This window comes from Vespa crabro, chromosome 6 (genome assembly GCF_910589235.1).
Source record: "Vespa crabro chromosome 6, iyVesCrab1.2, whole genome shotgun sequence".
NCBI lineage: Eukaryota > Metazoa > Arthropoda > Insecta > Hymenoptera > Vespidae > Vespa > Vespa crabro.
The window spans coordinates 5,239,841-5,267,525 of NC_060960.1; the positions used below are offsets into that span (position 1 = coordinate 5,239,841).

The window sequence follows — 27,685 nt, forward strand, 5'->3', positions numbered from 1 at the left end:
TAATTATATATATAAGAATTAATAAAACATATGTATAAAGGTTAGAATAATATAAGTTGAAAAATATACTGTTGTAATATATAAAAGTTTGTATCTTATTATTTCACACAACTACAAAAAACCATTTTTCTGTTGGTAGTGCATTACATATATATATGCACACAATATTAATAATGGCTTTATAATTTTTCATATGTGTATAATAAGAAGTAATTATATGAATGTTTACTAGTAATTGATAACAATTTCTACATATTAAACAATTATAAACTAATATATATAAATATCCAATGTTATTGAAATTTACTAACATGATGATCATATTAATTATATATGATGTGTGTTTTAAATGTTATATAAAAATATATAAAAAATAGAACACAAACAATTGTTATTATTGTAGCAGTGCTTGTAACATAATAACTAATGTTTGACTAACATATGTTATATTACAGGAATGTTTATATAAAAAACTTTGATAATGTTAAATAGACTCTATAATTATGGGGCCAGAGATGTTTTAAAAAGAGAGATGTGGAAAATTTGGCACATTGGTTTTTAAATTACAAATTCTATAATATAGAGATATAATTAATCAACATTCTCAAATCTTATAATACATTTCATAAGTCTTTTATAGAGAATATGTATCTAGAAAAAGTTGTTAATATAACAAAAAATTAGAAAAATTACTGAGTATTTTTTATATATTATGTTACTCAACTTACAAACAATTAGATTTGCATATAATAATGACTATTAATAAGTAGATTTTACATATATTCGAAATTTTTTATGAAAGACAAACTACTACATTAATGTTATTAAATAACTATATAATATCAAAGGTATAGAATATTTAATGTGACATGTCATTATATTTCATTGCACAGAATATTTCAAGTAAACTTTTTTAAATTAAAAGCCATATTAAATAAATTGTATTTAATGGTTACATTAAGTAGTTATCTCAAAGCAAAATATAAAATATATTCTGATTCTTAGCAAGCTCAAATTACTTCACATTTCTACAGTTTAAATTATTTATGATATTCTTACTAATTATATAAAGATTATATTGGTCTTATTTTTATACAGATAATGTTATAAAAATAGATATTAGTTACAATTACATAATTTCAGATCTTTTACTAAACTAATAATGCTCGAAACAGATATACAATAGTACTTTCATGATTTTTTGTCATAAATTTGTATGCTTTGTTATAATAAACATGAAGTAAAAGAATGAAATATATATGAGAATAAGTATAGAATGAAGCACGAAAGTTTTCCATATTATGCCATTATTTTTTTCATATCACTTAAAGAATAAGAGGAACAGTATTATTACTACTAATAAAAATTAGGCAACACTTTAATGTTTTAAAATATTATTCTAGATATAGAAAACATTATTTATATTGTTAAGACTTACATACGTATTTAAATTTTATGGTTAGAAAAAATTTCAAACCTATATCCTCTTCTTGTGTGTAATCTTATGTACACCATATACACAAAATATTTTAAGCTACACCAGCAAAATTCTTCTAGTATGAAAGATCAAAACATTATTAATAACTAATTTTTCGAAATTATTATTTGTGATTCTATATGAAAATAATCATACATATATAACATAATGGCTTACATACCATTTATAGAAAGAGTGTAGATTTAAAAAAAAAAGATGAATCAGATCTAATTCTTAAATTTGATTTAATTTAAAAATTAGATCTGTAGAATTTATTTCATCTTTTAATGTTTATCATTAAATGCACAAATATAAAATTGTGCAAACTTGTAAAATTACCAATATTGCTACTTTCCTGCAGATATTTGGTGTTATTATTTATCTTTGTTAGTATTATTCTTTTACATTAATAATATCAAAGTTATTTTATTTAATTTGCAATATACCATTTTTTGAAGCATTATTTGATAATAACAAAATAGCGCTTTGCTTTCCATTTTGTATCAAGTTAATTCCTTGTGTACACTTATTAAGCACAGTAACTTTTGTAGATTCATTTACTTGCAATTTGTGTTGATTTTGTTGATAGCATAAAGTGAAATTACATGGCAAAGTTTGTATACACTTGTTTTGCATAACTATATTATTTAGCATATCTGTATCAATATATATTTGTTGCTTACTTTGATCTATTTGATTCGTGTTTATATTCTTTATAGCAGCAGATGTCTCATTGTTCATTAAATTTAATATATTATGCTTGTAACTTTTGATATTTGTATTTCTTACTAAAATATGATTTTCTAAATTATTTTGAACATTTTCATGTTGAGATGTGGAATTTTCAATTAATTCATCTGCCATATGTAATTGTAAATTATCCTTTCTTATAGAATTTTCTTCATGGATATATGTATCCACATTGCTTTCATTTTCTTGAGACTGTATTTCATTATATGAATTTTGAAATTCATTTTCTTCGTCTGCATTTATATTGCAACTAGTACCTTTATCTATGGTTCCTGGTTCCATTTTCTTCGTTAAATGTAATACAAATTCAACATTTTGTCCTTCACTGTTTGATGTATTTTTATAATCTGTATTATGATTTTCTACTAATTGCAGGTGATTATTTATTTGATGTTGAAGCAAATCAATACCTTCTTGGTTATCTGTTTCTTTGTTTGGTTGAAGATGCTCATTATTATAATATGATTCTATGTATGATTCTTTATTTAAATATTCACATATAACTTTATGTTCATTCCTTACAGATTTATTTAATAAAGTTTGATTTTCCATAGTTTTTATTACTGTTAGATTATTATAAGAATTCTTTTGAAAGTCACTTTGCATTCTATCTATATCTTCTTTTTGATCTGATTCTGAAATATTATTATCGTCGTTATTATCTAAAGACACACCTTCCTCTAGATGTTCAGTCTTGTTTAGAAATGGTATTGAACAAATATCATAATTTTCAAAATATTTATCTATAACTTGTATTGTATCAGTAGCTTTGTCATCACAATCCTTATTAATGATATATTCTTCTAAAACATCATTATTTATTTCTTGTGGTTCAATATTATTTTGAAAATTCATAATTGTTCTGGTAGCTATTATATTTTCATCTATAGCTATGCTTTTTATATCATGGTAGTCTATTTTTTTCTTTCTATTAGTCCGTACTTTTTGAAAGTCTTCTTCAGAAAGGAACAAAAGTTCACCAGTAGTAGTAAGAACTTTTCCATGACGTGTTTTTAAGTGACGTTTATAAGTGTTCCTTGTTTTGAATCTATATATATATATATATATATATATATATATATATATATGTATATATATTATATGCATTAATAATGTAACTAAAAACAATTCATAATATCGTTAAACAAAATCTAGAATATTATTTTTACCTTTGACCACAATCATCACAACCAAAAGGAGCTTCTCCAGTATGTCTGCGTCGATGTTCTCTAAAATGTGATGGATGTCTGAATTTTTTTCCACAATCAGCACATGTGAATCTTGTTTGATTTTGATGAATCAACATGTGATACTTCAAACTATGTCTTCTTGTAAAAACTGCCCTACATATCCGACATTCATATGGTTTTATTCCTGCATGACTTCGATAATGAGATACTAGTGTAGTAGGTGCTGTGAAACTACGTGGAGGATCACAAATGTGGCACTGAAGATTACTGCCTGTTGGATTTCCTTTTTTTTTTATACGGTCCATAAAAGCTAATGCTAATTCTCGTTCTTCTTTACTGGTTCCTATAAATTTCGCTTTTCCCTTAGGTTTGGCAATTGTTGGCATGTCCATTTTCTTATTGCAATTTTCTTCTATCCAAGGTACATCTAGAAAAAAAATAATAAGCAATCTTATATAAATTTATTTTAAAAATTAAATTATATTCAATATTATATAGTTTATTTATGTTTCATATTATATAATTTTAGAATCAAATATAAGATTATAGTAGCTTACTTGAGAATTATACAAAGCAATGGTTATAGATAGGACAATTGCATAATAATATGCCAAAACATGTAGAATAAATTAAATTGTATGATGTAATGAAGTACAACAAGATTTATTCATCTTGCATAAATTTATGTATTTGTTATTGATATATATATGCATTAAGTTGATGGAAAACATATAGCATAACCTAGTACAAAATATGTTTATTATTTAGAAATCCCAATCTTTTTGTTCTATAAGATACTTGCCTGATATGTATAATGTTCCTGTGTCTTGATGCTTTAAATTATCAGATATTTTGCCTTTAATATGGGAATACTCCTTCATACGTATGCTGTCAGCACCAACCACCATTAATACAATCTAAAAATAAGTATACCTAGGATTACATAATGATTACAATGAATAGAAAATTAGAGATGTGCTAACTATTGATGTCTGAAAACTACTATTTATGGTATTAATACGGTTTTTTAATTTCTTTCAATATTGATTTTTATATATTTTTATAGTCAGAATGTTATAACAATAGAAACATTTTTTTAAAGATATTATATGAAAAATAATATTTGCTAATTATAGTTAGTTATAATTATACTGTTAGATTCCCTATTATACACACAATTGTATTAGGATATTATATTCCTATAACATTATAATAGGATTTTATAATGATAAAAAAAACTTTACTAACATTCTCTTCCCTTGATGAATTATTTAGTATATTATCAGATGATGTTATTTCTGTTTGATTTGAAGCTTCTTCTCTTAAATGTTCAAAATAACTATGATCACCAAGAACTTTAACATCTATATGCTCTGTCTTCTTTGTTTCTGAGCTATTAAAACCTTCTGTTTTTTCTGTAGCTTTCTCTTTTTCAAATTTCTGAAAATTTGTATCATTCGACAAAATTTTATGCAAATAATCTGAAGATTGTTCTATCATTACATCTTTGTTTTCTTTATTTAAAGTTTTTCGAGGTTTCCTCGATTGTTGTAAACGTGCATTTTTACTTTGCAAATTTGATTTTAAGTTTTTATATTTTATAGGTTTTGTGGTAAAAGTATAATCTATGAAAAAAATAATATATATATATATGTATTTTAATATAAATGTATACTTTTTTTAATAAATATAGCAGTCCTAATTATCTAGTATAAATAAATTTATTATACATACAGGCTTGTTCATTAGTCCTTAAATATTCTAAATGCTCAGCCAAATGCGCTTTTATAGATTTCCTAGCTTTTCCTTCACTGGCAAAACTTGTATATTTTTGATTACACCCATCTACAAGTGTACAGGTATATGAAAACTGTCTTTTAAGCTCATCGCTAGTCAAGACAGAAAATTGTTTCACCAACTGGGACATTGGCATAGATAAAAGTTGAGGTACATTTAAACACATTTCTTGAGTTTTACGTTTTATAACATCAGATTTAGTTTTACATTGTGAGGTTAATAATGATTTCATCTCCTTTTTTTCTGAATATAAAGTACGAGATGCAACTTCTGCCAGCATATCCAACAAAGCAGCTGGACTATTTCTTCCCATGATACCTATAAATATTTTATATAAGATACATATTATATACATTTCTCATATACATTATTTGTTGAACTAATTTTATTTTTGTCTTTATAATTTATTTGCGATAAATATAAAAATATAAAATTAATAATCATAGATATTTTATAATTTAAACATACACATAATTAAAATTTGCCTATATAATTGCATAAAAATATGTAATAATATCAAAGAAAATTAAATAATTGTTTTTCCTTTAAAAATAATATCAATAAAATATATTCTTACATCAATAGTCTATAATTGACAGATATATAATGGTATGTCATATGAATATCCTTTCTATGTTTTACTATAATTCCTAATATAATAAAATAATAATCAAAAAAATAAAATAAAATAAAAAAGTACACAATTAATGTTTATAATATTAAAATATTTATACTTGAAATAAAAATATTAATTTCGTATTTTCTAAACGGCATCAATCTAGCAGACGCCGTAAGGACGCGCAGCAGACGGTTTTTTGTAATCATTTCTCATTAATTCGGCAAATCCAGCTCATTATATCAAAATCAGTGTTTGCATTGCTATTGTATTTTATAATTAAAAATGCATATGTATTTACCTGCATCATTGGAATTAGAAATATAATCACAGGATGTTTTGGTACCCATCATGTCGTTTATATTCGCGGTGAACGTACATTCTACTACATTCCGCTATCTTTTGTGTACAACAGGTACTTTGTTATTTGTTCTTCTTCTTTAGTTACTTACCGCTTATAAGATACTAGATGAACGAGATACGATTTCTAGTAAAACTCTACAATGATTGGACAAGACAGTCAACACCCTTAAAATTATTCAAGGATTCGTTACATCGACATTTGCCATCTTTAAGATTATTTACCATCTTTCGCTCGTAGCGTATGCGACTTCAGTGACAAGTATGGACAAAATGCGAACTACAAGTGCAATAGGAAAATACTGTTACCATTATGTGCTTATTGTATTTAGTAAGTATAAGTATAAACTTGTATAGGTTACAGTCTATTCTCCCGTAATCTAATAATGAAGTTAATGTGTAACAGGAATTTTTATATGTAATAAAAAAAATAGTAATATATCTGAGAAAAGTAAGAAAAAACTATATGCCACATCTCTGAAGATAGATTGATTCTAAAAGATTTATTGATTGTATAAACTTTATATTTTTATTTCTAGTTAATTATTTATACAAATATTTAAACTATATTTAAGCAGCCATTAGCTTCCGACATTACTTCATTACAGGTGTATTACTACACTACTACAGATGGAATATATAAAAAAATAATAGCAATAGATTAATGTTAACTTTATTCTTTTATATTATTACTACAACAATTATTTAAAGAACATTTAAATCTTCAATAATAGAGAAAAGAAATTTATTTTTTTTTATTAAAACTTATGCCTATCTAAATAAATAGTTATTAATAATTATGTATAAATCATTATTTATAAATAAGTATAACAAAGAAATTAGAATTTTTCAGTCTGTTTTTCTAAAAAATTATTTTAACTTCTATTATATCTAATCTATTTATCTATTGAATTATGATAAACAATGTAGAATATAAGTACTTTAATTTCTAATAAGAAATTTTGGAAACGCACTAAAATATGCAGCCATTCGCTCGGTAGTACTTGCGTTATGTAATTTAGATTTTGATTTCGATACATCGCAAGTAATATCGACCCAGGTCTCACCACTTGGAGGTTGCTGCATCTGAAAACGCACGGGCTAACGGTGACTCTACTCTAAAATCCCAGGTAATACTCTAAAATTGCGAGGTAATCTAATCGAATTTTCGAGCAAATAAAAAGTTTAAAATCATAATTTCTTTAATCTGCGTTTATCATATATAAATATATGTTCCGATATATTTGAAATTCAAAAAGCATAGGAGAGAAACGAGAATTAGTATATTAATTGCTGAAAATCCTGAGCTAAAAATTGATTAACGTAGTCTAGGTTCTATGAGCTCTGATTTTACAAGTCTCTTTGTTTTTTTAGCTATGATTCTATTCGATTTTTCTCTTTAAAAGGGAATAACTCTACTTGAGATTTTCTATCAAAAACGATGACTCTGTTAAGATTTTTCTTTCATTAATTCAAATCGATTAAATATTTAATCAATAGTTATTTAAAAATATAAAACAAACCCTTGGATGCTTCTTCTTACAAGCGAATATTTTAATTATCATGATAAAATCATGCACCAATTTCACTTATAATCCAAATTCATCGTAAATGTCTCCATGTTCATTCTTTATTAGAATTAATAAATATCGATTCTTTACTATTTCCGCGCGAAAAATATTTAAAATATTCAAAAATATTAAAATATTCAAAATCTCAAATAATTATAAACGTTTTTAAAAAAGAAAACCCTATCCTGATCTAATAAACAAACCAAAAAATAAGGAATCATTCACAAGTAAATCTCCAAAGAAATTTACTCGTGATCTCTTGATACTCTTCTACTGATTAATTACAGCCAATCACTTGTGCCGATTCGGACCTTTTATTCTTGACATGATTGAGTGATCGGAGAGACTTAAAAATTCATTTAATATTTAAGATGTTCTGTGATGACTCCAAAACACTCATCCGCAAATTTAGGTAGAAATTGAGAGTGAATGATTCGTAATTGGTTGAAAATGAAGTAGGTCGACATCGAAGTTGGTCGAGATCCTCTTCAATGATACACTAACTCTATTACGCGATAGTTATTCTTTAAGGATATGATCATTGAATGATGATACGATCACTGAAGTTAATTCGCGAAACACTATTATCTTTTATAAATATAGTCTTTGCGACTGTTAAAAAAGCAAAATACTTTGCAAACAAACACTGACTCTAACGACTGCATTGCACGCAGACGGTTCAAAAGCATTTGTTGTTTAAATTGCGAAACGCGAACGAATACTGCTATTACTTTGCAATATTTTTATTTTAGCGATTTCATTACTTCATTACTACGCGCGCGAATGTAATGAAGTCCTGAGATAGAAAAATACAAATAAAATTACTAGTATCACTATTGTAATAAGAAAATGCATGATATACGAGATTAAAATTTTTAAGTATTGAAATTTTATATTAAAATTATTTTAAGTTGCTCACGCGTTTCCATCTTTTTAATGTTTAAACGACCAGCGCCGTTGTAAACGGAATGTGCTGTTGTTTAAATATTCTTTATTGTACTCCGTGTACATTCGAGACTCTACAAATGATTGAAAAATTATTGAAATTATTAATTTATAAGATTTCACGATTAGAAAGAGGAAGTTTCGTTGTTTACGCGTCGGAATACAAAAGAAAACTAACTCGATAATCATCAAAGTTAAATAAAGAATATGTCTGTATTATACAAGGCCGACTACTCCGAGATTAAAATTTTTAAGTATTGGAATTTTATATTTTATATTTGTATAATTAATTGATAATAATTAATAAACATGCTATAGATAATAAGGAGAGCAAATGATCTTTATGATCAAGATTTAAGAATCCATATAATTTTCATCGCATGACGTTATAGTGCCTTGTAGTAGAATTTCATACTTTGTATCCACACGAGTAAATACGTGACGTCTTGTTTCCCTCCCTAACACTTTATATCAATGCTTCTTACGTCACATGACATTTGATATGCTTATAATATGTTGTCAAGTTTCTAACGTAACCTAATCCTAACAACTATTACTACACTACTTTTCCTCTTCTTTCCCTTGTTCTAGTAACGTTGAGCGACAGTTGAGTTACAGCAAGATATTTTCATGATCTAGAAACTTTTAGCAAATCACTAGTATTACATAAGTACCTATGAAAAACGATGTTTCAGTTTATGCGACAAGGGTGCCCTCTAAGCGAAAACTAGATACAAAGAGCACATGTGGTTTATTTTTTCCGTGTTCGATTTATCATTTAGACATTCGGCTTATATGTTGTATGAGAGAACAGATTTAGTTTGTTGTTATTACGCTATCTAGAATTGTTTGAATTCTACATTACAGTATAAATTAAGTTCGTTGAATGTTTGGAGTTCCTCAGTGAAGCGATTTAGATTATTAATCGCCGAGAGGGTAGATTATTGATATATCATATATATCTTATATATTTAATTTTAGTTATTGTTATAGAAATAAAAATGGTAAGATTTTTATAATATATGTATATATATATATATGCATGTTTGAAACGCTTTACAGAGGTTATATATTTTGAGGTTAATTCTCACGTGGGCTCATTCATATTTACACTTAAACGTATTATTATTTTTATTATTATTATTGTTCGAGATAGATTTATTTGTAAAACATTATGCTTCATTATGTAAATTTGAGTAATAATTTTATGTGTATATTGGTTTTTATAGGAAGAAGTTAATCCAAAAGCATATCCGTTAGCGGATGCAACTCTAACCGCAAAAATTTTAAATCTCGTAAAACAAGCTGTAGATTATCAGCAATTACGGAAGGGTGCGAATGAAGCAGCGAAAACTTTAAATCGTGGCCTTTCAGAATTTATCGTAATGGCTGCTGATGCTACACCATTAGAAATTCTCTTGCATTTACCGTTGTTATGCGAAGATAAAAATGTACCTTATGTTTTCGTCCGTAGTAAACAAGCTTTAGGTCGTGCTTGTGGAGTATCTAGGCCAGTTGTAGCCTGTTCCGTTACAGTTAATGAAGGATCACAGTTGAAGCCACAAATACAAGCTATACAACAACAGATAGAACGTCTATTAGTTTAAGTTATATATCTCTTCATTGTACAATGATATTCGATTCAAGCGTCGAGTTTTTGACTTTTGTATAGATAGATATTTTTGTCACATGTCCGGTATAACAATAATTATTAATTATATTGAAATTTTCAATAAACAATAACAAAATTATTTTCTTTATATCTTCAAAACTAGTATATATTTTTATATGATATACATATTTTCTCTTTGTATGTACAATATTAGACATTAATGGTCATGGAAATGATTCGTTTAACGTTTCAAATTATATATATGTTTATATAGCACAAGATCCAAGATGAAAATTTTTAAGTATTGGAATTTAATATTAAAATTATTTTAACTTTCTCATGTGTTACCTTGTTTTCAAAGTTTCAACGAATGTACTATTGTTTAAATATTAATTTATTGTACTACGTGTACATTAAAGATTGCTTAAATAATTAGAAAATTATGAAAATTGTAACTTATTGGAATTTGGCTATATAGATTAAATGATTTTTGATTATCCCACCGGAATGCAACAAAAAAGTTACGTGTTAACTATTAGAATCAATAAAAACTGGCAAATCTAGGTGGTTGTCATTTTTCTAAATGTTTTTTATATCAATTTTACGTTTTTAGAATATAAATGAAATTTTTCTTAATTTGAACAATATCTCGGAAACTAAAATCCATTGGCATAAATGGCTAAATATGTATTTCTTTATTTTTTTCATAGAATCATCCGCTGAAACTCATTAAAATGTCTAATGAGTTACCGTGGTTTCTTTGTGTGAACATTGCAAAATGCATTTTATTGTATTTGCAATAAATCAGGAAATCTGAGCTTCGGTTTATTCACATAAATGAAGAAGCAATCATCTATTTCACGGAAATAAAACACATACTATAATGAAAATAAATAGTGGTAATACAAGCTACTTCTCTTTTACCGCAAAATTGGAAGGGCGCCATTATACGAAACTTTCTTTTCCATAAAAAGTGTCGGAAGCAGCGTTTATATCAATGTCAAGTCCAGGCGTAATTTTTTATGAACAAGGTTTCATTCTAAAGAAGAAGATTTCAGGTAAGATTCAGAACTTTTCGAATTTTTAAGAAAGCTTTATTTTTATGTATAAACTATTCTCGAAAGAATATCATTTTTTGACGTTTTTTTTTTACAAAAAATAAAGCTTTTTTAAGAATTCGAAAAAGCTATATTCTTGCTTAAATCTTAATCTTTAAACTAAAATTTTGTTCATCAATATTGAACAAGAATTACGTCTATACACCTTGTTAGTCTACAACATTATAAAACCAGAAGTAATGAACAGTCTTAATAGGAAGACATTAATTATCCAGTAGATTTAATATCTTATGAAAAATAGATATACATAATATTGTAATGTCCATGTTTTTATTAAAATATTAAAATATTTTTTTAATTATTTGATATACGGGAAACAATTGAAAAAAAAAAATATACAGATTGCGTATATTCCATCTATTTTATTTATTTTTAATGCAGTATTCTCCAATTTGATCCTTTGGATAAATCTATCTTTGGATGTTTTTTCAAGTTTAATTACTTAACATATTTTTAAATAACAATAGAAATACTTATATATAAATATAACATTTATCGCATAGTGATGATATTTTTTGAATTTCTATTCTTTACATAAGTAAAATAATTTGAATTTTCTTTTTTATCTTAAGCTTTAATCGCATTTGCTTATGTAAAAAGCAGAATATATGCCATAAAACCTTGAAATTTTATAAAAATTATGCAAGTCGTGTTTAAGTTTATTAATTTATTAATTTTTAATTTTTTTCAAATATTTAAGGAAAAAGTGAACATGTCTGCGCATCTTTTTTTATTATGAATTTCTTGTATGATCTTAATATGTTAATAATCTTAGTATGTTATATATACGAAGTTAACCATTAAAATGTCTTTTGATATCACGACATCAGCGTCATCTGCCAACAAATAAGTTATAACTTTTATTTTATAAGAATTTATCTTTTATAGTTGCCTTGTAGAAATCAAGGGTAATAGGTGAAAGTTGATTTGCATTAAGCATGCTTTTATACGCATACTTGTTGCTTACGTGACAAACGCGAAGCAGAAGAGAAAGTTCGTTCTTAATAAACTAGTATTAGCGAAGATGTCCAAGTATAAGTTTGTTTTAAATCTGCTCAGAAACGATTATATTATTAAAGATTTATATCATAATAAGTGTAATAATGTGTTCATGATACAGAGGAATGTCTGTTCTTCTAAAGAAAAAAATATTTATCTATATGAACCTTGCATGTTTGCTGCAAAACCAGTAGTAAGTCAAAAACCAGATTGGAATAAAGCTGTTTCTGAAGCTGAGAAAATTGTGGGATATCCAACATCTTTTTTAAGTTTACGATGGTTGCTCAGTGATGAGATTGCCAATGTGGCTTTACACTTAAGAAAATTAGTTGGATCTAATCATCCTTTGTTAAAAACAGCGAAGTGAGTATTTCAAATTTGTGATATATTGTTTTTAAAAAATATGAATGTCTTTCTTCTTTGTATATAGAAATTTGATATATAATGGCCGTGATAGTATGCAAGCTTGGGGTTTAATTATATTATTAATATCTAAAGCTGCTGGTCATTTAAATGTCGATAATATGGAAGAAGATAAAGCTGCTGGTGTTTTACACAGGTACAATATTTTACTTATCCGTGGAATAATAATAAAACAATATTTTAATATACAAATAATGTCACTTTATAATTGATTATAGTCAACGGGCATTAGCAGAAATTACTGAAATGATACATACAAGTCATCTTATACATAAAGCTCTTGTAAATATACCTCCTGGAATATATCCAGAAACATCTGAGTTACATGACATGACATTTGGTAATAAAATTGCTTTATTAAGTGGTGATTACTTACTCAGTAACAGTTGTACTGAATTGGCAAATCTTAGGAATCAAGAGGTAAGTATAAATATATTCTACTTTTATTAATTTTATTAAAACCCATATTCTATTTTAGCTTATTGAATTAATGTCAACTGTTATAAAAGATTTGACTGAAGGAGAATTCATTGGACGACGAGATAATCAGAATAATCCATTACCATGTGAACCTCCACCAAATCGTAAAGATTATGCTGTAAAAGAATGGACATTAAGAAATGTATTAAGTGCTGGTACTTTACTTGGAAAATCTTGTAAAGGTACTTTAAAATTAGCTGGCCATAGTGATGATATACAAGAGCAGGGCTATGAATTCGGAAAACATTTAGCATTAGCTTGGCAAGTAAGTTCTTAAGTTGGAACTATACTGTATAATGTATACTTAGCTGTATAATTAATTAGGATTTATAATACTACTTAATCATGAATAATTAGATTGATCAATTGTTTTTAGGCATATTTGGATCTAGGGGTTTTTATTAATAAAGAGCCACCTGTATCTTTCAATTTATGTTCTGCACCCATTATGTTTCATATAGAACATGATCCATCTATTTTAACAGAAATAGATAAGGGTTTAGAATCTATAGATAATGTAGATTATGCAAAGGTGAATATCATTAATTACTAATCCTATAATTATGATCTTGTATTATAAAAACACTGTTTATTTTAACAATTTATTAATCTATGAGAGTGCTATTATATATAGGTATACAACATTGTAAGTCAAGGGCCTGGCATTGAATTAACAAAACAGTTACAGAAAAAACACTCACAGAAAGCAACAGAAGTTCTTAGCGTATTTCAAGAAAGTGATGCTAGAACAGCATTATATAATATCATAGCAGCAATGGGAGATTTTTAAATTAAAGTTCAAAGTTAATGAACTGATGTGTGTAATTTTGTCAAAGATTGCCCAATGTCAGTTCATACACCGTCCAATTTTCAGTTTTGAAATTAATATTTAAAGCTGAACAACATACTTACATGTATTTAACTATTTGTATATATAATACATAAATCATGAGTACATTATATTTATATATATTTGTGAATAATATATAAAATTTGTATGTATATTTTTAAAAAATTCGAATAATTCTATTTATGTCCCTCGTAAATCTGTATAATGCAAATTGCAAATATGTTTCTATTTTTTCTTTGGATGAAAATATTAACTCTTTCCCGTCGAAGTCCGGGATATTCAGAATAATAAGTCACTTTTTTATCGTTACATCGTATGCAAGGATATTTCCGTCATGATTTTTGTGTAATTTTTTAAGAAATGAACTCTATTATGTAGCTTATGTTATTGTACTGCATATAAATTTTTGTTTATATTGCATGTGCTGTGCATATGTAATATAAACAAAAGATTAGAGAGAGAGAGAGAGAAAATCTCAAATCATAAATCTGTGTAGAATTTCCGTTTCACGTAGTTATTGATTGAGCATGTCACTCATTGCGCAAGCAAAAATAATTCCGACTAACAGGATATCAATGTTTATAACTATTACGACGGGAAAAAGTTAAACTATAGAAATTTATAATGGTGAATCGTTTTAAGTTGACATATAAAATGTCCAGGAATGCTACACAAGGATTATAAATATGTTGTGTAAATGAATATTTGGGTATTATATTAAATTCTGTCGAGTTTAAATCGATTTATTCATAAAAATACGAATTTCATTTTGAATCTCGTCATCTACATCACATAACAATTTTTTGCGTAATTGTATACAATAGATAGTCGTATCGTGTGCAATCAACTCAATCAACAAGATAATAAAACAGAAAGAAAAACGCTAGCATAGATTCAAAGAGTCTACCAAATACGTAATTATGATTACTCTTATAAAATCATGTTTGCAATCATTATTATTTAACTAAAACAATATGCACATTTAAAAACAATCGACGGTACAAAAATACAACTCATATTAACAGATCAACATACCCTGTTAACACGATAGAACGAATGCATTTAACTCACAATTTCAAGATAAATCTTTTACGGTTAATAATAGTAGAAAAATTTTTCGTAACGGAAAATATCAAAAAGCATTCGTATTAATAATAATATAAATGAAAAGACAGTCGATACGTATTTAATCATAACTAACTAGGCATAAGAATATATTTTTGCTACAACTTCTTACTCATTCGTTCATATTCACATTCTTAATATCTACTTTTGCAGCAATAATAGCAAGTTTTGATTATATCCATAAACCCGCAAAAATGAGCGCAATATGTCGTGCGTTTCTCTTGGGTTCGTATGCGGTAACTATTAATAAAAAATACCTTATTCGAAGAACTAATAAGGCAGTATGGTAATATGGCTAGATTTGCCTTAAATTAGGCTTCTCTCATTTCCGTTCTTGTTAATATTCCAGACTAAATATAACAGCGTATATTTTATTCACTGCACGATATGCGAATTCTTTATATTTTTAGTAGATCTCATGGGAACTACACGTGAAATCTTGATTAGGAACGTACCGCACAAAATAACAAGAGAAAATTTATCGCATTAGACCGATCGTAGTGTATCGAAATGAATAATAATAAGGATGATAATTTATCGATATCATCGAAAAATATGCTCCTGTAACAATAGACAGTAATAATGGCGTTCAACGTATATGAAATTTACTTGAATTTTCATTAATAAAAAAAAACTATTCGTAATACCCCAATCTAGCAAATATCAATATTATTGATAAATAAATAAGAAATGAAGATACGAATGCAATATATGAAAAAAAAAAGAAAGAAAGAAAGAAACAACGAGAAGATACACAATTTTCTTTTCCGCTTCTATTTCCTGTTTTTAAGTTCCGATTTTTTCACTTTCTCATAACTATTATCATCGATTTGTCAACAATACTATCTCTAAAATATATAACAAAATCAATATAAAAATACTGCTACTATTAAACTCATTTACGCCGATTTCAGGATGAAATTAAAAAATGAATATAATCCTCAACGTAGTATATTTTTCATTTCAAGAGTTTGATTCGTTAAAGAATGAAAATAACTAATAAAAGATAATGAAAAAAAAGGAAAACAAAAGGCTGCTATGAATATGATTAACGCGCGCCAACAGAATCAGGATTGTTTACCCTAATTAATTTCTAACAAGTGGCGGTCTTACTACAATCGGCCTCCAGCATAGCAGACTCAAATTGTTCCAAAACGCGCATATTTTCTAAAGAAACGGAGCTAATGCCTAGATCTTCATCGAGTTTTTTCATAGAAGATCGTTTTTCCTCAATGATCGGTGGTTTATTTGGAACGTCACTGTGAGGTGTGCTGGACGACGATCGGCCACTATGTAAGTCTTGTCTCTCGACGTCAGCCTTATCATCAGGAACTGATACCTCGTCATCAGATTTAATTTGATTCACTTGTGCGGTCTGGGACTGCGAAGACGATGTCTCGGGCAGGTCTTTCTTCGAAGATGAAATCTTATCATTTACTTCCAATATTGCTTCTATAGATGAAATATTCCCATCAACGTTACCTTTTGTTATCATTCCTGAACATGGTTCTGCATCCACAAGTCCAACGTATTCAGGAGTCTTAATTCGGGAATTGTCTTCGCCGCTTGGTCCCATTCGTTCAACTCGTTCGTTAAAATTTTGTGTAGTTTCTTCATCGAGAAATTCATTATCGGAACTTCGATGAGAATCCTCTTCGTCTTCATCCTGTTGAGATCGATCGACCTCCTCGATCTCAATGTTCGTGCTCTTGCACGCTAGCTTTGCTCTAGGTGGCGCTGATATATGCGCTTCTTCCAATTTCACGTGTTCGAAGAACTTTGCGATGGTCCCGCGCTGGTGTTCGTTTGGGTGTTCGATTGATTCGAAACGATCAGTTTTGCGATACGATTGTTGGTACAAGTCTGTACGGTCTTTGTCGTTTGTATTACAGGTGGTTCGTGAGAGGACGAGGGTGGTATCGTCGGCGACGACACAGGAGGAGTCGTAGCCTGAGAAGAGAGAGTGGAGTAAGCCACTTGATCGTGTTCTATTCTTTGACCGACCACCGAGAATCGTCTCTTTTGTGTTGGCACTGTTTGACATTGGGAACTGTTCTGTTGAGATTGTGCTACCGTCGTAAGCGGGTAAGAGAAACTCCGTGTCTCTTGTTGTTGTTCGTAGATGATCGATACCGAGCTTGATCCTTGATTGTCTAGTTCTGGGCTTCTTGCCATTGTAGGTTGATCGTTCCATCGGACGGTCGCTGGTAGTAACGGAGAATTCTTCGGAATCGACGATACGGTTGAGGGCTGGTACTGCCCGGTTTGTCTTTTTACTACGACCTCGGCCGACCGATTCGGGGAAATGCTTTTCAAGGTAGACGGATGATTGGGCGAGGGTGACCTCAGAGTGAACGCGTGATTCGTACCGGGACGTGGTTGGCAATTGGGAGTCGAAGAACGTTGAAAGACTCTGCCCTTCTGATTGAGTTCCGATGGCAAGCTGAGCGGACCTTCCAATTGGTTCTGAGATCTTTTTAACGATGAGGTATGATTGATGCTTTTCTGGTTGAACGCTACTGATTGGTAATTGGTAGGCATATGGCAACTGGGACTCCGACTGCATGTAGCTGATGTTTGACTGTGGCAAATGGTTGAGGACGATCGAAGAATAGGATCGGCCACTACTGTTACCGTTGCCATTATTGTTCTCTGATTGCTCGACGTCAGTTCTTGTTGCGATTGCACTAATTGTCGAGTACTCGTGGTTGGGGGGGGTGACGTTACTCGGGGAGATTGGGATGAGGAAGGTTGAGGATGGAAGCTGTCCGATTCCGAGCGCGGAGGCGAGCACGTGCCTTTTCGTAGTTGCATCAGTTTTATAAAGTCCACAAGACGCTTTATGGATTTCTGTGTCCTCTCCTGCTTTCCTAATAGCTCCTGACGCGTACGATGTTGTAGCTGAAGGATAAAGAAAGAAGAAATTACCATTAAAAGATTGCAAATCGATAAAATTCTTTTTGTTTGCTTATAAAATATAATAGAAAAATAAGAAAACCTACTTTTTTTATAAAAAAAACTTTTATACAAATGACACGCATGCTTTTGGTGCATAGCTCGATTAATGATCAAAACAAGATTAATACTCACTTCGTGACGAAAACATAATAATTGTCTGAACAATAATTGTCGAGTGTTTACATGTCTACAAACTCACTATTAATTCACGAAATTTGAACGGTAATATCATTTACATAAATTTCCATAATAATGCAATGCTCTCTATTTGATGCTTACACGCATATTAACGATTTACATAAAGTTCTTTCTTTATTTATTCAAATGAACACGTATCTAAGTAAGCGAACAACTGACATTCTCTATGAAAGCTTATGGATTTGATAAAATCATGAAAATAATCTAGCGAAGATGACAAAATAAACAACTACGAGATGGTAACGTTGACTCAGTAAACGTTGAATCAATCAACAAGACTAAACTATCTGATCGATTAATAAAGACTAATTAAGACCTATCTTGTTTAAAATTGAATAGATAAAAATGTCGATGGATATATAAAATTCACGTATATCAACATGCTATAACATAAAGATGTGAGTGTCCAACTGTACGAAATAAATTGTACTAAAATGCGAACGAAAGGGGAACTAAGAAAAACAAATATGAATACGTAGCGGGCTTTTCGTTGTTAACGAGGAAATAAAAATAATAAAAGAGCCAACAACGAGATAAACATCCGAATAGTTCGAATGAACTTAAGGGCATTCCAAACGAAAGTATAAGTCGATTAAATTGTTCTTTTTTTTTGTTCTACGCAGGCCACTAAACGAACCTCAATTGACTGGCCAAGTAGTTGCGAGCGTTTTTCCAACTCGTAAACCTGCAATCTTAGATCCGAGTTTCGCTCGCGCAGCTCATATCTTTCTCTCTCTTTCTCCTCTGCAAGATATTTCGCGTTCAATATACTTGTTTTGGGTGCCCTATTGACGACGATCGACCAAAAAGTTCTTCTTAATTGCAAATTCTGCTTGCCGTATTCAAGGAGCCGATCCTCAACTCACGCTGACGCTTCTTGCGACAGGCTGCCATCTCGCGCTTATTCATTCTCTGCGTGCACTTATGTTCATTAGAGTCTGCGGCAACGCTGCGATACCTCGTCGAACGTTAAATCTAAAAGTGGTGGAGCCATGTTACACAAATTCTCGCACCGCTTTCGAGCGACGTATAATGCATCTCGCGCTAAGAACAACAAATGCTTATATGTCACTCTCTAACTTTCGAACTCCTGTATTTTTTTTTTTTGTTTCTTATTATTCTTTTTTTTTCCAAAGATTTGTGCTTTACTTCTTTCGAGTTTCATTTGATCTATCTGAAGAATAAGATACACGGCGCTTATAAGTTCGCGTATAACTACTAGTTCGAAAATCATTGCATCGTAAAATTATGGAAATAGTCGAAAGCTATTGATGCTTCCATTTAGTTTGTTTGCTTCCGTTTAGTTTAGCTCTTTTTTGAGGAGAAGGGGAGACGATAATGTCGCGAAGCGAGAAAAGCGTATCGCGAACGTTCGCAGAAGCTAGTCTGCAGAAAACAAGAACTTTTTTGTCAATCACACGCACGACATTAGAGAGGTAGAAATCATCAACAATGGCATCGAGGACGATTTACCGAGTTCTTCTTCCTTATTGCAGGATTCTCTTCCATTCACTTCTTCCTCTTCGTCATCCTCTTCAGCTTCCTGAACCTCTGCGTCCTCCTCCTCCTCCTCTTCCTCGTCATCTTCGACGAACGCACATTTAGGACAAATTCTTGGGGGTGCCGGCGAGACGGAATGACAGGATACATGGTAGTTGGCCGAACAATTCTCACATACCGTTAGAGTACCTACATGTAATCGCCCTTAATTAAGTAACTAAATTTACAAACAATGTATATATTAACGTAACTAAGACAAATTAATTCAAACATAGATTAAGAGATATTTAAAATTTCATAAGTGCGGTGGACATGATAAAACATATAGGGTGATATATTTAAAAGAGAACACCATTAATCTTAAGAGAAATTCCTTTTTTTCCTATCATTTTTCGTATCATAACTTTTTACTGAAAAAATATTCTTATAGATGTATAAGCAAGGAAAACGTTTGGATGTCTCTACTTACATACCTCACCCTGTATCGATTATTTGTTTCAGAACGTGCAATGTCTCGAAGGCAACGAAAAAAAGTTAATAGTTCTAGTTTATAAAAAAAAAAAAAAAAAAAAAAAAAAAAAACCACGATTTTCTTTCTCTCTCATTTATGATATGTATGTACAACTTTTGTTATATGACATGTGACACTGACCTGGATTTCTACACCTTATACAAACAATCGAATCATTTTCGATCCTCTCTATCGTTAAACTCGAAGGTAGTCCTGGTATATGCACAGTTCTACTACCAGTTGATTGTATCGTTTTCGTACCAACGATCGGTAATGGTATGGAATTTGAACCATTTTCAACCTTGCCCTTTCCAGTATAGACTTTGTTTTCCGATGCATTCCTAAGAATGTTAGGTCTCGTCATCGACTTTTGCAGAGGAATGAGAGATTTTCCTATCGTCGTTCTCGATGGTGGTGATGTGGATTTTGGTAAGGCTGTCTTACTAACTGGAGGTGGTGATGGTCCATTCATGCGAGCTGTCGTTTGTCGTGTCTGTGGTGCACTTCCACCGGATTGCAAATACGTGCATCTCTTCCTTTTCTATAAACGATATAAAAATACAATAACTATTTTTCATATTAATTTCATTATATGAATTGGATGAATTTTACATGTGATAGATTTTGTGACGCAAAACATTTCTAAGCTCATCTTGAGTTTGAATTAATATTTCTAAGATCATCTTAGATCAAACCAATTTCAGATACACTTTTCTTAAACATGGGGCCCCCGTCTTCTTGCGACGGACTAACGAAATCTATTAAGTGTGACGTACAGTTTTAAAAAGAAAATTTATTTTCTATTAAAAAATAATGTACCATCGGTGCTTCGAAACAGGAGTACACAAATTGAGGATTAGCCGTGCTACGCCGTTTTCTTTCTACCCTCTTGTTCTGTAATTCGGAATATCTCGCATTGGTGATCAGGCTCAAATTGGATAGGAACGTTATCTTTTCGTTGACTTCGTTCTTGCAATCTTTCTTATCAAGCTCCTCCTGCGTCTCGTTTGAATTTTCATCCATGGAGACCTCTATGACATCGTCCTCGCCGGATATCGTCTCCACCGAGCTCGATCGATCTCTACGAAAATACCAAGTATATGCATGTATTCATAAATTCTGAAAAAGGTCAGAAATGAAAGCATCATCAATTCTTACTCACTTGGAAGGCGAATTTTCTTGCGAGGGCGATGGTACGTCGCTGTTGCGAACTGTGTCCTCGTAATCATCCTTCGATATCTTAACATCAAGATTGTTGGTGTTTCCCACCACTTTATTACTTCTCTTATCATTATTATTTGTGATATGACGATTATTATTATCCAAACCAAGTAACGACGCTAACGAAACTTTCGGCCCATTTGCATTTTGCGCTTTAAATGCTTCAACCTCTTTGCGCAGTCGCTGTAGGACTTGCTTCTACAAACGGAAAAAAAAAGAATACAGATTGTTATAAAATGAAAATAATTCTTTATCAAAGTGATCATACGACCGATGAAATCTTCGGACGTGATTAGAAAAAAGGCTCTTTTCTTGAAATTAATCTAGATGATAGTTCGAATCAATTAAATTTCGTAGATGCGCGGAAGACCGAAGAAAAATAGATCATAACAAAATGAGAAACGTGACGATTAATTTCTAGAAAAGTCTTTCTATTTCTCGAACGTATTCTTCCGTTGATGGAAGAGAAACGAAAATAGTGAGTTGAAAAAAAAAGAAAAAAAAAATACAAACGCTTTAGTCGGATGAAAAAAGGGAAAATGAACAAAAATTAAAAGGAATAGGAAAAAAAGAAAAAGAAAAGGAGAAGAGAGGAAAAATGGAAAAGGGTAAAAAGATATTGCGCGAGATATTTTATCGATTGGGAGGCTCTTTCTCTTTTCTCATCCTCCGACTTGGTCTCTCCCGTATTCTCGCTCGTTCTCCCCTACTTATAGTTACTTGCTCTCTACCGTCGTCGCTTCAGCTCCCGCCTCCCCCCCCTCCCCCATCACCATTCCCATCCCCGTTACTAGTACTCGTTTCATCCGTGGTTCATCGTCGTGGAAAGAAAGAGAGGAACGTTAAAAAAGATGTCATGAGATTAAAGACAAAGGTGCTCAGTAAAAGACTCAAGTTACATATCTTTTGAAAAATAAAATTATCAAAGTTTGCTTTTTGGTAGGCATATATTACTTTCGAACTTGTACTATAAGAACAACGAATTGAATAGTATAATTGATATGTAATATTTCGATGATTAAAAAAGTAAACAATATCTTTCGAATGATCTTTTGAGAGTAGTAATATTAAACAAGGTTAACTTTTCTAATGTGTAAATGGAGTCAAGGACGAGCAGTACTTTGTATATCTTTTTCTTTTGTTTTATTTTCCGAGCTGTGTTTAATTGCATGATTTTCTTGTTCCAAATAATAAGCGATAACAACCAACAACATTCGACGGTCATCCGAAGTTTTTTTTTCTTTCGCACGTCTTTCAAGAAAAGAAATTTGTTGAAATCAATTCAACTTACCTGACATCTATCCAAAGAGACGATGTGCAAATGGATGTCCTGTATCCGTCCGAGAATGATAGTGTTCTGCAAAAAGAATATCCTATATTTGCGTCACTATAATTTGTTATGACAGATATAACGACGCATTCATTCCTTTTAATCGTAATGAACGAACGTTCGTCAAATTTTTAAAATCAAAATGAAAATATTTAGAAAGAAAAAAGTTACTTACGTGTGGATCATCTTTCAATTTGCCCACGCATATCTAGAATTTATAAGAGAAAAAAAAAGATTATGTTAGCAATAGTTAAATAAAACAATTAAATAAAAAATTAAACAGATTATGTTAAAGAATTCTTATTTTTTACAATTGCTCGCAAATGAACAACATTAAAAAACTTATAAACACGTACGTGGCTCGTTATAAAAAGTTCAACTTAATTATTTTCGCATAATTTAATATTCGTTTATCAAAGGAGATTCTTCAATTTTTACAACTTGAAAATATCTTTTTCTAAAAAGTACTCATAATTTCTTCGTTCTTCACAATCATTCGCCATTTTTTCTTAACTTTTACGACGCACGTAATAGAAAGAGTGCATGTACATTTAACGGCACGTCTCCTTTCTCACCCTTATAGCATTTCATTCTCGAGTTACTAGTGGTAGTAAATGTGTAAGAAAAAGTCCGAAAGACTATGACAATACTTTTCGTTTCTTCATCCGCATTTAGACGCGTCTAACCTATTTTTCTCAACATCGAGTACGATTTAGCGTAATACTTCATAGTTCACTATGATAGAAGACTGTAGATAGGAGAATGTAACTGTATGTTGTAAACTATAATTAGCGTTACCATTAGAGAGGCGATATAGTTTATTTATATTCGTAATACTGATTATCTAAAAGTTCTATAGTACACTTCATGTGTTTACAAACAGCAGTATGACTTAGTTACAAACATACACACACAAATCCTTCTTTATGCATGAAACTAGTCATATGCGATATTTCTCGATTATTGAATATTACGCAAGTGCATAAATATTCCCGATGATTTTCATTGCGGAAAATCGATTATAGATAATGATTGATTCGTATTTATGTAACAATAGCCAATCATTAAAAGGGACACAGATCTATGATTGGCTAATGAAAAATAAAGCGCCAATTACGAATTGCCAAAATACGAGAATAGTTTCATGAGATTTCCGGCGGATTATTGTAAGTTCTTCCCATTTCTTGAAAATGCTCAATAGCCTTCTCTCTTTAAAATAATGGCATAGTATCGATGCCGGCGATATCGAATAAACGAGAATATTCGTGGCGGCTACACTTTACAAAGTCACTCCGGAAAGGAATATAAAAAAACATTTCATTTTACGTAAAATATTTTTCTTTAATTAAAAAACAAAAAAGGACGTTTCGAATGTATTTTGCATTTTAGGAATATGGATAAACTACATTTTCAACGTGAAAATAAATTTAACTTAATTTCTGGACTTAATATTATATAATTTCATAATCGAATTGTATCATTTATTAAATTGTTGAGTAGAAATCAAGTCTCATACTTTCAAACAAAAAACAAAACGAAACAAAATAAAAAACAAAAAAGGAAAATAAAAAACAAAAAAGAAGGAAAATATGCCATTTATAAAATTTGAAAGAATATAATTCATTAATAATATTTATTATTAATGACGAAATAATCCACTGATATTCGTACACTGCTCGTACAAATCGATCGGAATATTAAAAAGATGTCCGGAAAAAAATTAACATCTGCGCATCGAAATCAAAAACTTTTCTCTCTCTTTATTAGACAATAAAAGTATTAAAAGTTTTAATTATTGCATAAAGATAATCACGCAAGCGATTCTATTCGTTGGGAGCACGAAACAACTGAAAAACAGACGATTGTCTTCTCAAGTATATAGAGACACGAGAAGCCTGGCTCATCCCGATGCGCTATATATATGTATATATATAAACGTGTATGACAACGGACAAGAATACGCGTTTCGATTGAGTCCTCTTATTCTATTTTACATTCCTACAAATTCTAACAGTCACATATATGTTAGATAGTCGTCGATCGTTCGAGGCCATTTTAATTCGTTGCTTAAGACATTGATTTGCATTCGAATGTTTCGCTATACGGTTGTTTCATGGAAATAAGAATTGAAAGAACGAAATTGAAGCGCTCTAACAGACGAAAGAGAAAGAGAAAGGAGGTTGGAGAAAGAGGAAGAGAGAAAAAGAAAGAGACAAAAACTTCTTCAAAGTCGCACGTCCGCATCGAGTCGACTCGTCGTCGTTCCTTCCTAACAACGAAGGTTAAGGTCTCCGACCAACGTTCGTCGTTGCCGGTGAAATAGCAAGGACGATATATGATATTATATTCCTTCTCATTGAAAGATATATTGAACGATATATTGAACGAGTTTTCTCCAACGAAACTCGATCCAATGATATACGCTTATGCCGTTGCTTCGTCTATTATGACGAGCAAACGAATGCGGAACTTTCGATCGAAGAATCTCTTAAACGGCGTGATATGCGAGAGGAGAGCAACAGCGTTTCTTGTAACCCCCGCTTGACGGCACGCACGCTCGCTCGTTTGCGCGCGCGCTCCGAGAATCCTAAAATCTTCATTCGAAATTTTGAACTCAACCGAACACCGCGGATTGAGTTCTTTCTTCATTTTCTTGTCTCTCACTTTCAAATATATTTATGTTAAAACATAACTCGACCCAAACAACGACGAAATTTTTATCTATATACAAAATCCGGTATGGACATGGATATCTTGCGCGTCTCTATGAAAGAAAGGAAGGGGGAAAAGAGGTGGAGCGAAGAGAAAGAGGAAGGGTAAAGACGCGCGAACAGAAAGGAAGTGCGAGCGAGGAGGAAATGGCAAGAGAGAGAACAAGAGAAAGAGAGAGAGAGAGAGAGAGAGAACAAGAGAAAGAGAGGAAGATGAAGAGAGCGTCGGTGTGTGAGTGAGCGCGAAACAAAAAGAAAAGAAGTATAACTATACTAGTGTTGCTATACTATGACTTTTAGCAGATTCATGCATTTCCCATCTCTTCTTTAAAGAGGCGCAAAGATTTAAAATCGATAAAAGTAAATTGTTCGACTGTACTTTGTTTTGAAGTTCTCTTTCTATCGCGTGCACGTCTCGAATCATCGAAAAGGCGATCAGCATGAACGATTGCCAGATATAAGAACGATCGTTACGTACTTACATACATATAAAGACAAATAGAAAAAGAAATGGAAAGCGAACCGGTAAAGGGGGGAAAGGGAAATAGAAATAGAAACACAGAGAGAAAGAGAAAAGGGAAAAGTTTTGTTCCGATCATCTTCAGCTTTTTTACCCGCGTCTATGATAACCGATTGACACAGATTAGTATCGGCATTTTCTCACCTGATGATCGCGTATGGCATTCTTCAGCTTGTTTTGCACGGTGAGTATTTCTTCCTGTAGCGTCTTAGATATCTCCATACTCGTTGGTGGTGCAGGTATGCGCGTTTTTCGCATCCAAAAGTATATACGGGATAACCGTAGTAACGTGAGCGAGAGAAGGGGAGGATGGGGAGCCTCCTCCTCCCCCCTCCCAGCCGCCAAATCGACGAGAGCCGCGACGTACGAACGAACACCAGCAGCGTGCACTGCTACTACCACCACTATACTATCATCACCGCCACCACACCAGCAGCAGCAGCTCTACCACACCACCGTAGACAGCACACTAACTACAGTATCACACCACTAGCACAACGAGAAGGCAGGAGCGAGGCGCGGACGAGCGGATCTCTTGATCGTTCGCACACGAGAATATCTTTGAAAAAAATTACTTTTTACTTAAGTTTTACCCAATGACACTTTTACAACCACACGAATAAACGAAATGAAAATTCAGATTGTAATGAAACAATACAAGTGTTCCTCTCTTCTCTTCTCCCTCTCTCTTTCTCTCTCTCTCTCTCTCTCTCTTTACACGCGCACACGTACCTTCGTTAGTCGCGTTGTTGCCCTTCCGCGACGAGAGCGCAATGTAAGTCGGTGGGACACGAACACGGGCACAAGACAGGATACGGACACCGACACTGAGAACCGACTCCTTCGCCCGTCAGCGAACGTCTGTGCTGCCACCAATCTCGACGTAGCGCGCGCACAAAGACGTACCGAGCGCTTCAAGCGCCCCGTACCACCTTTCTATGCTTCTACCTGTTTTCTCCAAAAAGAAATTAAACAAAAGAAAAAAAGAAAAAAATAAAGAGCCGGTACATCATCGACATACACATAGATTACTGTTCCCCAACTAATTTTCATACCAACTTACCAATCTTCCTCCATTTTTTCTCGGTTTCAAGAAACGAAAACTGTCTCAATTTTCCCGGTTCTTGGATGGACGAATCGAAATGACTTTATTGCCACTTCTAAGATGTTTTTATCGATTTATGAGAATTTTTAAAGCTGTATCGATTATTATCGTTGAATCTGTGTACTTAAATGGAAATAATGCTTTATTTACTTTTGAAGCAATTTAATTATTTACTTTTTTTTAGAATTAACGAATTTGATATTTTTGTACTATATTATTTTTACGAAATGAAAAATACTTTCATATGAATATGAATAAGCATGTTACGTTATCATTTTCATTTGATATATTTGTGTAATTCTAAATTTGACTTTACAA

At 31.1% G+C, this 27,685-nt stretch overlaps 4 protein-coding genes across 8 annotated transcripts; 2 read left to right on the forward strand and 2 right to left on the reverse strand.

The window, feature by feature from the left end:
- Positions 1-46: 46 nt before the first annotated feature.
- LOC124425021 lies at positions 47-6,367 on the reverse strand. Of its 2 annotated transcripts, none has more exons than XM_046964769.1 (6): positions 6,132-6,367; positions 5,152-5,532; positions 4,666-5,042; positions 4,220-4,334; positions 3,397-3,829; positions 47-3,275 (listed from the first exon to the last, which is right to left on the reverse strand). In XM_046964769.1, the coding sequence occupies exons 1-6, from the start codon at positions 6,181-6,183 to the stop codon at positions 1,904-1,906; spliced, it is 2,730 nt and encodes a 909-aa protein (XP_046820725.1). In that variant the 5' UTR covers positions 6,184-6,367; the 3' UTR covers positions 47-1,903. The 2 variants fall into 2 exon arrangements, with proteins under 2 accessions (XP_046820725.1, XP_046820724.1); XM_046964768.1 differs by having other exon boundaries at positions 3,397-3,844.
- A 2,993-nt stretch (positions 6,368-9,360) lies between these two features.
- LOC124425032 (NHP2-like protein 1) lies at positions 9,361-10,881 on the forward strand. The gene is made up of 2 exons (XM_046964794.1): positions 9,361-9,710; positions 9,936-10,881. Exons 1-2 carry the CDS (start codon positions 9,708-9,710, stop codon positions 10,311-10,313), a joined length of 381 nt encoding a protein of 126 aa, XP_046820750.1. The 5' UTR covers positions 9,361-9,707; the 3' UTR covers positions 10,314-10,881.
- Positions 10,882-12,132: 1,251 nt separating this feature from the next.
- On the forward strand, positions 12,133-14,944 carry LOC124425028 (all trans-polyprenyl-diphosphate synthase PDSS2). Its single transcript, XM_046964786.1, has 6 exons — positions 12,133-12,798; positions 12,866-12,994; positions 13,077-13,278; positions 13,337-13,603; positions 13,715-13,870; positions 13,973-14,944. Exons 1-6 carry the CDS (start codon positions 12,461-12,463, stop codon positions 14,126-14,128), a joined length of 1,248 nt encoding a protein of 415 aa, XP_046820742.1. The 5' UTR covers positions 12,133-12,460; the 3' UTR covers positions 14,129-14,944.
- On the reverse strand, positions 14,916-27,102 carry LOC124425020. 4 transcript variants are annotated; one of them, XM_046964765.1, is made up of 9 exons: positions 26,407-27,102; positions 23,207-23,239; positions 22,993-23,058; positions 21,643-21,899; positions 21,300-21,561; positions 20,622-21,021; positions 19,943-20,158; positions 16,796-18,214; positions 14,916-16,720 (listed from the first exon to the last, which is right to left on the reverse strand). In XM_046964765.1, the coding sequence occupies exons 1-9, from the start codon at positions 26,518-26,520 to the stop codon at positions 16,407-16,409; spliced, it is 3,081 nt and encodes a 1,026-aa protein (XP_046820721.1). In that variant the 5' UTR covers positions 26,521-27,102; the 3' UTR covers positions 14,916-16,406. The 4 variants fall into 4 exon arrangements, with proteins under 4 accessions (XP_046820721.1, XP_046820720.1, XP_046820722.1 ...); XM_046964767.1 differs by lacking the exon at positions 14,916-16,720 and adding an exon at positions 19,107-19,213 and having other exon boundaries at positions 16,939-18,214; XM_046964764.1 differs by having other exon boundaries at positions 14,916-18,214; positions 26,407-27,101.
- Between the last annotated feature and the right edge of the window lie 583 nt (positions 27,103-27,685).